The 13502-nt window shown below is 36.9% G+C and overlaps 1 protein-coding gene across 1 annotated transcript; it reads right to left on the reverse strand.

The window, feature by feature from the left end:
• Window positions 1-558: 558 nt before the first annotated feature.
• Window positions 559-12584, reverse strand: PIGK (phosphatidylinositol glycan anchor biosynthesis, class K; the record flags this gene model as incomplete). Its single annotated transcript, XM_010160709.1, is given in 9 exon segments — window positions 559-735; window positions 5322-5432; window positions 6191-6308; window positions 6654-6750; window positions 7110-7221; window positions 8466-8601; window positions 10213-10225; window positions 10228-10294; window positions 12531-12584. Coding segments are annotated over 9 exon segments (885 nt in total), but the record flags the coding sequence as incomplete, so codon positions are not given.
• Between the last annotated feature and the right edge of the window lie 918 nt (window positions 12585-13502).

Raw genomic sequence — 13502 nt, forward strand, 5'->3', positions numbered from 1 at the left:
CACAAAGTAATGGAAGCACCGTTACAACTTCCATCAATGAACTTGCATGAGCAGTTTTATTCAAATGAATCGTTGCATCTCAGCAACAACAATTGTCAGGACAGTTAATGTCAAGAGCCAGAGAATTTACAGAACAGAAACAAGGCATTTATTAAAATGCTAGTTGTTATGAAACAACTAACTTAGGGCTTATACTCAGAGCTTACCTGAGGCAGTGAACAATGTATTACAAGCAGGAATTTACAGTAACAAAATGTTTCTGCCCACTAAAAAAGAAATGTTAAGGAAGGAAGAAAATTTTAGACTGCATTTTTTCTTGTTGACATGCACACCCAGCTCTTCAGCAATGTTTATTTTCAAGACTGAATAAAAGGGTGAGCATCTTAAAGTTTTCAGCTGAAAACCCCCAACTTTATCAGCAGAAGCAGGTCCATACTGACTCCCTGATTTCTTGTAAGAAACTACAGGAAATCAAGAATTCTTCTTCCCTTGACAGTTATACGACTGTTTTCTTTCTATGGCACAGAGCTACACACATCAAGTCTAAATAATGACTACTTACTTGCTTTCAAAACGAGCTAAGTCACTCTCCAAAGAAATTGTCTCCGTTGTAATTTCTACCTTTCTCACACTGCCGAAGAAGTCTGTTATCAGAACATTTTGCGGGTCTCGCTGGAAGAGATCAGTTCGGTGCCCAGGCGTGGAAACACACAAACTTTTTGGACAGACCTGAAACTGGAAACCAAGATGGACAATCATATCCTGTCCCTCATTCATCAACAGTCTCTACATATACCTTCCAAAATAAAATCACTACAAAAAGAAAGATAAATGCCATATACAACTTGCATTGAAAGTTCAGCACAAGCCCCACAGCTGAAAAAAATTATTTAATAAAGGCATTAAAAGGCATAAACATCTTGATTACGCACTGCAGCAAACCTTTATCCTCACAATTACGCCATCTGAGTTTAGAAATGCTTCTGTGAAAGCCAACCATCAATTACATCTAATGGATAAAATGCACAAATGCATTTCTGAATACAGATGCAGTAATGCTGCTATAACCTTCCAAAAAGCACAAGTGGGTATAAATTCTTCCTATTTATCAAAGGGAAGCAGGCAAGATTAAACAAACCTTGATAAGTAGCTAATAGTAAAGGCTTCATAAAGAAGCAAGACTTTTGATTGAAAAGAAAAACAAAACCCTCTTCTAGTCTTATTTCTAGTTTATAGCCTGCAAAACAATGCAGAATGAGGATCTTCAAATATCAAAGGTGTTTTATGCACATTAAGCTCACAGAGACATCCTGTAAAACCTACAAATTAGCTATACACCTAATTATTGGTTTTACCTATGTATTTTGTCTACATAACAGATCCACTACATCCAGCACACATTGCAACACCTGGAAGACAAGAACAGCACTAACAAACTGTTTTCAGACTCAATTTTGCATAAAGGTGCATTTGCAGAAAATAATTAGACATAACAGTGGCAGATTTGTTGTAGCATTTAGAATATCTGACAAGACAGCATGCCTATGTAGTAACAACCTTGTTATGTACCCAGCTGATATCCAAGGCAAAACCAATGCATTCAGGACAGTTTATGTCGAGGGATCTTGTAATGCACATGATGTAATGTAATAGAATAAATAATAATTGGTCTATTTTTATTAATAATGCTACATAGCTTAAAGTGCCATGAAATGCTGCTGTCCATGCACGGGCAGCCCAGAGACCACCTTGGAACAGTGTGCGTTATGCGAGTCGGCATATTCCATCAAAATAGAACATTTAACAGAACAGATTGCTGTACAGGACTATGAAGGACACTCGCCACATGGGTGCTTATCTTTCTTAAGATTAAGTTCTCCAAGTGACTTTTACAAACAGGTCCATCAGTCACTGGATCTAGACCTCATGTACCTAATTACCTCATGGCTCAGCTCTTCAGTTACATTCTCAGGACAAAAATCATAGGTCCTAATTAGCTCAATGCAGATGCAACCTCAATTATCCCAGATTATGACTGACAAAACCTGTGAGTTTCAGTCCAGACTTCCTAGCAGAAATTCTGTGCTCAGCCTGACACATAATGCATGGGCTTGTGTGGCTCCTTCTCTTACGAAACCAGAGCCCTACATTTAAAACACCTCCCAGAGAGGACACAATGTACCTAGCTTTTCTTCATACAGGACAGATTCTATCTCCCCATTCCTCCCTTTTGCTCCATTACAGTTTCTCTTTCATAGCTTGTCTTCTTCATCTAAGCCTGTAAGCACATGGCATTAGGCTGCTGGTCCAGGGAGACTCGAGCTCACTTTTCTGTTTACCTCAAGTGAAGCGTACAAGCACACGTATCCACTGAGCTCTCTCTTTACTGATCCCCCACTTTCTTGTTGGCAGACTATCACACAGCTGCTAAAGAAAAGAAAGGGGCAGATCAAATCTTTCCATTAGCCTCCCTGTGAAGTGAAAATTAACTAGACCCATCAGCATCACGCTTCCCATACAAAGCCACTTGTCGGTGCACACAAACCCTCTCAAGTTTCATTTTCACTAAAATGCAATTTTCTTCAACTCTGCTCCAACTAAGGGCACAAGCATAAAAACTAAGTCTCTCAAGCAAGCTATAAAAGCTAAGTATTTGTTTTAATCCTCCTATTGGATGCATAAATCTATCCTACAGTTATACCATTAAGTCTCTCTTCCAACCTCTGAGGAGAGTGTAAATGTCCCAAAACAACTGCCAACAGCACAAAGTGGGAAACTGATACTGCACCCAACTATTCCTAGCCTGTCCCACAACAATTTACTACCATAAGTTGTTGAGATGAGTCTTGAACAAGAATGTGCAATGGCACTGGGAAGACAAATTCAGTATTAAAAATCTACCTCCCCAGCACCAGTGTGAGAAGAGACTGCAAAGCAATTAGACCACAGCAGACTAACACATGTAACGGAGGTCTTCAGACAAAAAAAGGCAAACACAGGCTAAATGAAACACATTTGTTCATGTCAATTTTTCCAATTTATTTTGTTAAAAAAGATACTATTCAAATAAAGCGAAACAATTCCCCAGAATGGGAACTTTGTTGTCTTGACTTTTCTTAACAACATTTTTAGCTATTTTATAACAAATAAGATCTCATTTAGAAATTTATTTGAATCTTACTTTAAAAGTTCTGAAGTGTGACATTTCAATTCAGTCTTTACTTTTTTGGAATTGTGATCAAACCAAAAGTCAGTCATTTGCACAGCTTTATGCTATCCCTTAGCAACACAGATGGAGCAGGTGGGGAGTAGGTGGAATGGATTATGAAAAAAAATGCCTCATTCAAAAAATATCCAAATCTTGGGTGGATGTGAAGAGAAGCTGTTTTAAGATTGGTTGGAGATAAGTAAAGAGCTGGTATGATAGAAGCAGTGTAACAAATACACAGTATTTCTAAAAGAGCAAACATTTGACATATCAGAAGATGAGAAAACTAAACACTAGCTAATAATCTTAAAGCTTGTTAGTAATCCACTTAATATGTTATCCTGAGTTTGGAAATCATTAATTTAAAAAAAAAAAAAAATCAGATAAGCAGCAGGTCTTTGTTCTTAAACCAGCAGAACACTAGCAGCACATGCCAGTGCCAAAGCATCCCCTGCAACTGCTGGCAAATAAATGGGCTCATACCCTTACCAGGGACAAACCATATGTCATTTTGGAACCCTTAGATGAAGGCCTGAAAAACATCGACCCAGAATCAAGAGGTCACATTTGCTGAAATACGTGTGTATTATGACTCGCTACATGATCATCACAAATCATGATATATTTGGGTCCATCCTCTTCCCTTCCCAGAGCAACAAGCAGCAGACTGACATACGAAAAGATGACTTGCGGTATGTAATGAATTTACTAATACAGGATGGCTTCCCACAGCTCTTCCCAAGTATTTGGCATATAAGCAAAAACAAAGGGGAGAACATTTAGGTATCTTTTCCAAAGAGCTCAAAAGGTAAAATACTTGGCCAGCTAAAAGTTTCCTATACTTTTCACAACAACTGGATTAGTATCTAGCTGGCTAGACCAGTTATACTGCTTCCCAAATATTGTCTTATACAGTAGAAACCACTGTTTATTATTTATGATTTTTTTTTAATATCAATTCATTTTGTGGTTTACAGAATAGAGTTCTAAAGCACTGTTTGAATGAAACGGGTAGAAGATACTTAATAAAGAACTTGTATATTCTTCAACAAGATTTATTTTGAAGTTAACTGTATCCCATGATCAGAAGGTATTAAATTATAGGACAGAATTTAATTCCCATAGTAGTAAAAGAATCTTGAATCTTAGTCACTGAATCAATTCTGTATCAACATAAAATCTGTGAAGTGTGGGCTGTTTAGAGTGAATTCTACTACACATGTAGCAGCCAGGCTAACACCATCCTCTGTAGACAGGGGGTGGCATAAAACTTTTGAGCAGCTGCTCATTTTACAGAAATGAATCAAAGACAATGTGTGCTGTTAAGTGTGGCTCTTAGATCACTGACACAGGATTTACAGCTACAAGGCACCACAGCATCACATATTACTTCAATGAAACTAGTATCAGAACAGGTACAAGGGTTAATAGAGTAAATAAAATATGGTTACTTTTTATGTCACCTCACCAGCATATACATCTGTTATAGAAGCATTTTCATAAATTTTATTACAGGTTATCTGGTTCATTTTTTTTTCCTTATGCCTCATACCTGAGAACTAAAATTAATATTTACCTAAGATATGATTAACTCTCAACACTGATTGATTTGGACACATCTTGCTCTGGAATCTCTGCAGAAATACAGAGAAATTAGTCTCTGCAGGCATTTGTGAATGCATGGTTAGAATTTTAAATGTTCAATCACCTTTGCAAAACATTATCAACCTTTCCACATCTGCAAAGTGTCTGCTATCCACTAAACTCATTTTAGACATTTCCTACCATCATTTTTCCCATGCAAATACTTCATTCTATGGAAATGAATATTTAATTAACACTTTATTCATTTTTCAATGAATAAAAAAATCTCCAGCTAATTCTGCTTAATTTTTTCTGTAGACAGCAAACCACTTTCACACTGAGTGCAATCCTTAAAGTGTTACACTACAACTACACTTAATAATGCCAAAAAAGCCCTCCCCACAAAGATGCTTCCGAGAGAAACAGCAGGAGAACAAAAAGCATTTAGAGGACCCTACAGACAAAATAAATTAATTTTGAAACTGTTAAAGTCATTAGCATATTCACGAGCGTTGAATATTCTACTTACTAGGTCATTCATATTTGTCTGACTGGCTGGATGAATTTCTTCCAAGAACTCTAGCACATAGAACGTGTATCTGTCCATAAGATGAACGCCAATCCCAAGATCGGGTTGATGCTTAAAAATAACACACAACAGTTATTGGGCATTTGCAGGAGAGAACTCTGTATTTAGGAGAGGAAACAGAGTGTAATAGCATGTTAAAAAGTTAAGCATAAGGGGGTTTTGTTCTTAGGCAAATTACACAAAGAAAATAGATAGTCATTAAGCAGCATATTGTTGACAAACTGAATAATACGGTCTACCTTCATTTTTCTAGACTACATCCTGGTGATCTCCATGTATGCCAAAAAGCAGGGAACCTTCTTAATGGTCCAGTACAGACTAGTAGGCTTCCCAAGCTTCTTAGGTCTTGGAAAACAGGGTTGGGATAGATAGCTTATTTTACAACGCTGCGTGGGTCCAGGTAATCCTGACCTGCTGGTTTTGGTCTGGCTAGGATCTCTCTCCCAACACTCCTTCTATTCAACTGGGATAAAATTATAGAGGGTGAGAGGTAGAGGGTATTTTTTTTTGTATATCAAGTGTAAGAAGTCCTAGACTGACTACATCCCACACATACCTCTCAGTAATCTTCACACAAAATTTCTTCCTATTCTAGGCAATGCATACATTGGCCAGCAAGCACAGAAATCCATTGTCCCTGGTCCTTTGGGACTGTGCTCTTACAAGTTTTGTCAAGTCCACACTTTGTAACGAAATACCTTACCTATTCAGCAGTTAGAAGGGAAATTTTTAGTTGAAAGTCAATAGGATCCCTGCTTTTAACTCAGGCATTCTGAAAATTGTCTTCAGGATCACAAAAATCTACTTACTGATAAAGAATCTTCTCCAATTTGGCTGCTAGCCAAGGCCATTATATTAGGTGAATAAAAGCGTTCATACATGGATGCTCCTTGACACGTATCTATAATAAACAACAATTCATTGTACCTGAAAGAAATAGAACATCTGCTTTACCCATCTCTCTGTAAAGTGAAACAACATGTACATACTTTGCTTTTAAGTTCCCAGGAAAGCTGCTAAAAACCTAAGGAACAGAATAGTTCAGAGTGATTGTAAAATGCAAGTTTAGTCAAAGCAATACATTTGAGCAGCTGTTACTGCGGGAAGCTGGAAACAAAAAATTAAAATTCTTCTTTCTGAATGCAAACTTCCACGAAATTTTGTGGACAACAGATAGTATCACTGCTGAAAGCAAGCAAGGCCTACTGGTAAGACTTCAGGCATGTTCACAAAATACAGTATTTATCTTCTAAATAACGCTTTTTTTCTTACCTTCTTTTCTGCCACATTTGTTCAAAGGCATCAGCAAGTTCAACATTTGTGATTTCTTCAGAATCTTGAAATTTTAGGAAACCATTTCCACCATGGCCTGACAGAAAAATCAGAAGTTAGGCAAGTATGTAGGTTAAAGGAAGATATTCAGCCTGGTAGATCATTTTTCTTCAAAAATGCAAACACAATTCTCTTTCTCCAAACAGACTCCAGGAAAAGAAAATATTAGTATAGTAAGAACGGTACAAATACATCATTTAAACTGGGAACTATAAGTGCTCTGTATTGTCTTACAGGTTTTGTTCTTAATTAGTATGACATACTAAAAAAAGAAAAAAACCCTTTTGCTGATCCATTTGTTTGTTTGGGCTCCTGATGTGATTTCATGCTTTCAAACAGGCCCATCCAACTGATCCAACACACATCAATAAATTGCATACAGAAACCTATAATTACCTGTCATATATATCAGAATATTGCTTCTGTCATCAGAAAGAAGACGCTTAGATCGTGGTGTGCTTGGTGGGATTCTTCCTGTTAATACACGCAAGAAATTTTCAACAGTAACCTAAGAATAGAAGCATAAAGTAATTTTCTAAAGAGAAAAATGTTAACAACTCTAGGCTGGGTTACATAAATTAAATAATGGAACACTAAAATATGCAGTGCCTCTAACCAGATGTAATACTGCATGGTGATAACTGCATAAACAGTCATTTTTTGTTTAAGGTTTTACTGCAGGTTCATAATCACATGGTACCTTTTACTTTATCCTGCTACTATCAGCCTGTTGCTTTATTATATCCAATGTCTACTACCACTGTAATTTCTAAATACATTTTCATTCATCTATAAACCTGTCAGCATATAGCTTTAGTCTGCCAAAGCTGCTCACATACTCACAAAATGCTCCAACATTAGTGTGGGTTACCATGGATAAATAAAAGTTTAAATTCCCTCTGCAAGCCAGGAAAGGAAACACAAGCTCAATTTTAGTTACATAAGTCTCTCATTGACCAGGTAAGACCCATCTGGATGGGGATCATAAAACATCCTATAAAACACAACTTCTTCATGTAGACATACACAGCTCAAAGACGAGGAACAAATCCATACTCAGGAAAAAACATGATAAAAAGAACATTTCTCCATTTCCGTGTTGTATCTTCAGCTTCAGAGAAATAAAACTCCTACTATATACTTAGATAAGCTCCTATAAACTTTTACAGGTTTATTATATAGCATTATTAAACCATGCAATTGGTGTTCAATTTAAGATCAGCTGGTAAAGACACTATCTGTTTGAAGGAATGTACACACAAAAATAAAAAGGTGATAGAATGTAGATTTCCACAGATTGATTACTTTACAGTAATGATTAGGTTATGGCTTTTATTTTGACAAAAGCATCCACTTAAGATTAGAAATTTAGGTAAGTCTCCCGAATAAACCCTTAGCACACCAGACGTTTCACAGTGGTGCTAAGTGTTTGCATGATGAGACACTGTCCAGCCATTTCCACAGAAGAGCAATTTCAGCAACACAAACAAGGAGTTCCGTATATTCTTTTAACTGTGGAGATTCCATTATTTACAGCAGCCAATACACAACATGTTGCTAATGAATTTCAAACACAAAATCAAGTATCAAAGCAGGGAGGGTGTGTGTTTTAATCCTATCAGGTGATAATAAAAGCCCAGCCCAAAGCCAGTAACGTGAATAGAAAGGTTTCCTCAGACTTAGAGATACTGTATAAATCTTTAAATCAACACTAATTAAATCACTGGGTCTTTGATTTTAAAGCACAGTCACCTCATAGCCTCTGTAATCCACTTCCACATCATCTCCGTAGACATTTAGCTCCATGTTTTTATGACTAAACACAGTAGCTGGTTTGGGATTTCTGGGATTACATGCCATATCATCTGCTAGCATCAGGACAATGTGACTATGGAAAACAAGACAAAAACATGTCAGCCATTCTGTTTTCATGTAACAGTCAAACAGAAATTACAACAACACTGTCCCATGACTACAACAACATCTTATAACATCAAGAAGATTCCTGGAATTAATATTAAGTGAAACTTTGCTTAGTTAAACCTTATGTACATCCTCACTATTACAAAGATGCCACACACGGAAATGCAACTAGCTGTTATTTATCTACAGGATTAAGTTAGCCCAAAGATAGGCACGAGAGCAGTTGACATTAACAACTTTACAATACAGACTTGCCTGGACCTAGGCTGGCAGAACTCTTCATAAAAAAATAATCTGTAGATGTTTATAGGGCACTAAATCACTTCATGCAGCTCCACAGAAGAAATCCCAGCCCGTTTGCACCCTCTCAGGCAGATCGATTAAAAACATTATGACAATTTTTAATTAGATTTGAGGAGCTCCTGAACATTTCTTAATCCATGATACTACATCTGACACACTACTGTATGATTATCTGTGTTAATGGGATTTTCCTGAAGATCACAAGCAGGCTGACACCAGACATTTCATCTTCATAGGACCAAGAAAAAAAAAATCATCAACATAGCATTTCATAGTACCAAGTAAAAAAAAAACCAAACCCAAACCACAAAACAACAGCACATTATAAAGCTATTCCAAATTGCATGCAGCCAAACATCTATATTTCACCTGGCAGGATCAGGTTTGGGTCAAAATACAAAATAACAACTAGTCACTGGAGGCTGCTAGCACTAGGAAGAACGTACCAGAGATGCCTGGAACTAGTTGAAGGCAGTTCTTTCCTTGGATATACTTTCTCCTGGACTGTGATCTCTGTGTCCTCCCAAACAATGCTTACAAAGGAAAGTTCTGTATGCTGCAGACATGCTGGGAAAACTGACAGTCCTCTAAACATTAAAGCCAGGATCACCAGGATTTCCTTAGGCATCTATAATACATATAGCCTATTATTCACTGAATTTTGGTGCCTAAAATTTGCTTCCACAGTTCTGGTACAAGTAAACTACATTCCAAAACAGATGGAAGGAACTGTGCCAATATCCCAGAACTTCCAATATGAACACAACTAAAAGACACTTCGGAACAGTTTGTTCACCTTCCTAATCCTGCTGTTGAAGAAGGGATACTATTTTAATGACTGTGCTATCACTAGAGAAGGACAATTTGATGGTCAAAGCTTCCGGTTTGTCAAAAAACATGCAAAATGTATTTTCCAAGGCTACTTTCAATATGCAGGAGCTGCTTTGTTCAGAGTTTTTACTTTACAGACTCTCAGTGTAGTTGCAGGTGTGGAAGTCTAGTTTTAGTACAGTCAGGGTTGCTAACATACCCACACTGAAAGGAAATTCAAGTACAGCAAAAGCCTTATCTCTGAGCAGTATTGTCATTGCTGAAGGTATTCATCAGTTTTCACATTACGGTTTCACCAATTCACTAAGTGGTACATTTTATTGGCCAAATTACTTTTATCCAGTTAAACTGGGAAGAGAAAGGTATTTTTATACTGCTTCAGGCAACAGAAGAACTTTAATAGCACATTTGCAAGGAATTGTATTCACCAAGATTCTCTCACCTATCAGGAATATGACACTTCTGTATACTGAAAGAGTATTTGCCACATGACGATAATTAAACCAGAACCGAGATGTACACACCTTGAATTTTTAAGGAGAGGGGGAAAAAAAAGCATATTACAAAATGTGAAAGATATGAATTGACCCGGAGCATCGCATCAGAAAACCACGATTACAGAAATATCAACAAACCAAATCAGAAAGAACATAGCAATACCAAGAAACTCATGATATAAGCTATATAAATCTTTGTTGTAGCCATGCAACAAATGCTGAAAGTAAAAGTTTTTTTAAAAATGTCTTAACATCCTGACTCATTAAAAAGATTGTCATAAAACTCAAGTAAAGAAAGTGGCACTTCTGGGACTAGTTCAGCAATAGTAAGTGGATAAGCTAAATTTTTTCATTTGCTTTCTCCATATCAAATGGAATAAAAATCAAAGGAAGAGTTCTCATCTCAACAGCAAACCCATTCTGGGAGCATTCTTGCACAAAGGCATAAGTGAATTGATGCAGAAGCCACACACAAGGGAAAATACACTGAGGACATTTGCATTTAAGGAGTCAAATATAATAAAGTAAGAGCTAACTGAGCTCTAACTAAATTCTGAATACAAATTCTCAAAAAATCCCAAAGGAGTTCAGGTTCTACTGTTCTAACAGGCAAAGGGTTGGGGATGAGCCATTCCCATACTTCAAATATTCCCCAAATCAGTTACTATTTAATCTGTCCTCAAAAATCTTAAACCAATGAGATTCCAAAAAAACCTCAGAAGCAATCTGCTGTAGTTTCTTTGTCACCTTATCACTTTCCTTGTGTTTAATTTAAGTTCACCACTTTTTGTTTGTTCTGCACAAGGATGGCAATTCCCTTTTGGACACCAATTTCCTTCACTTTCACCAGACTTTCAAACAGACAAAGGAAGAAGCATTTTGCAGGAGGTGGCTTTAAAACCACTAAAAAGCAGAAGCAGGAACAAGCTTTTAGGGAAGTTTTAAAAAAAAATTTCAGCTTTAAATGTACAGCTCTAATTTAAATAGAAGCATCTTTACTTAAAGTTACACTATATCTTTTTCTCCAGCCTTTTCATAAAAAGAAATGAGTAGCATCTTTAATAATAATAAAAATTCAGCCTGAAAGGATCCCCTAGAGTCTTGATTATCCCATCAGTTAGGGGTTTCACAAAAGCCCATGGGAATCAGTCCATGAGAACATTTGCCTTTCAACAAGATTTAAAGCTGTGAAAACTAACTGCAGCCAATCTAGCTGTGACATTTCAAGGTATTATCATCTGCCCCTTTCCTCCACTGTCTCCCTTACACCACAGTGGAAAACGCATCTATGCTTTAAATACAGATATTCACCCTGCAGCTTATTAATTCTACCACCGACAAGAGGTGATTGCAGAACAATCCCAGGCTTGAAGGGTACGATAGCAGGAAAACTTTCCTATTTTACTGGTTAAAAAAAATCAGTAGCAATTGTTACAAACCTTAACCATGAACTACTGAAAAAATATAACCAGCAGAAAATCCGTGCGAACAGAAAGTATAGCTCCTTGGACCTAATTTTTCACTTTCTTTGTGTGTTTTCATGGGTACTAATAAAAGCACCTGTTCGTAAATAGTGTTAAAAATTATGTTTTAATAATATTGAGTTTGTATATTGTAGACTATAGAAACTATTCCTTCTAATTCAATTAATTACTGTTAACTTTCCTTTTATATTGCTCAATTTTAGTATCTGGAAAACAAACAGCTGCTACTGAGTAATTACAATAGTGTTCTGAAACAAATTAGTCATTAAGACCTGAACTGTGATTAAGAACCAATTGTGTAGCATGATTCAAAGCTAATAAAAGATTCATGGCAAAGGAAAAAAAATAGAAGAAGAACAGTTTATCTAAACATTATTCTGCCTGGATTTATTTTATTCTAAGCCTGTTATCACAAGCTAACGGATTGACTAAGAACAAAAATCAGAAATAAATTGTACCTTTCTGGTCAGAGAGATATACTTCTCTGATATCAGAATTCCATTTCTGTTCAATAGGCACTGTAGTAATTTAACTGTTTTAATGCTGTCAAACTTTTGTTTTATGAATCCTGCCATGATGTACCGAGTGCCTGAAATGCAGTCACACTGAGAAGACAATTTATCATAGTGTAATAAATTTGCAGGCACATTTTCTCATTTATTCATTTTATCTTTCCATTTCTTTCAAACAAACAAAATCCTTGAGCGACTGTTGCAATTACAGCTCCTGATGAAAAAGTGTCAACTTTACTGGAAGAAAACAACTTGGACCACACTTACCAAAACTGCCCAGTTATTTGTATGTCCACTTTTAAAGAACTGTTCTGCTTGATCCTGAAAGATAGAGAAAAATATTATATGCTTTCAATCAGTAATAAAGAAACGAGTGTTCATACTTCTGTTGTTTCCAGAAAAAGTGTGTTCAATGCATACGTTTACTACATTTTAACACTGCAGAAATCTTAGAAAAGCATCAAGAGGGGTAGTTTTTCTTATTCTGTTCTGCACATCTCATGCAAGCTAATTGCTCCAAATCTCTCCCTAAAAGTTCCCAAATAACAAAGAAGAAAGATCAGTCACTTTCAGCTTAGTTAAAACAAAAAGCCCACACATCTCTATTCCAAAGGACACTCCAAGAACAAAATAACATGATTTATTGACTTAGAGCTTCTTCCTTAATAAGAAAAAGGGCTTGGATTAATTTCTTTTTTCATTGTTCCTCTCATCTTTTCAAAAGCAGGTAAATGGATATGCTATTTCAAGCAATTTTAAATCCAGGGTAGTTACATTTATCTTCCCAGATTAGGAGCTATGACAACAACCCTCTCTCTGATCTGTGTTATCCATAGTTCCCACCGTGCTTTGCAGAGGAGAGGGCCCTTTAACAGACAACAGAAGTCAGGACTCAGAAAGGGGTCAGGCTTCCCAGAGGTAAGGGAGCAATGTCACCAGACAAGAATCCAGACTCACTGATTGTGAACCAAAGCCTGTGAACTCTCTGACACGTCCCGGGCTGATGCCTGTGGCCTCCCACAAAACACGCCACAACCGAAGAAGCGTTTGCTAAAATATATGTAAAGCACACTGTAACTAGCAAACAATTTGCAGTTTAATTAGGAATCCAAAGACCCTACAAATAATTCTATTGGCTATTTTTTGTCCTATTGGTAACTAATTTTCAGTATAAACCCCGCGTCAGGGCGCGCAAGCGACGGCCGCCCCACCCCTTACGCCCGCGGCGCCGAGGGGTGC

Source organism: Eurypyga helias, unplaced genomic scaffold (assembly GCF_000690775.1).
Source record: "Eurypyga helias isolate BGI_N326 unplaced genomic scaffold, ASM69077v1 scaffold17561, whole genome shotgun sequence".
Lineage (NCBI taxonomy): Eukaryota > Metazoa > Chordata > Aves > Eurypygiformes > Eurypygidae > Eurypyga > Eurypyga helias.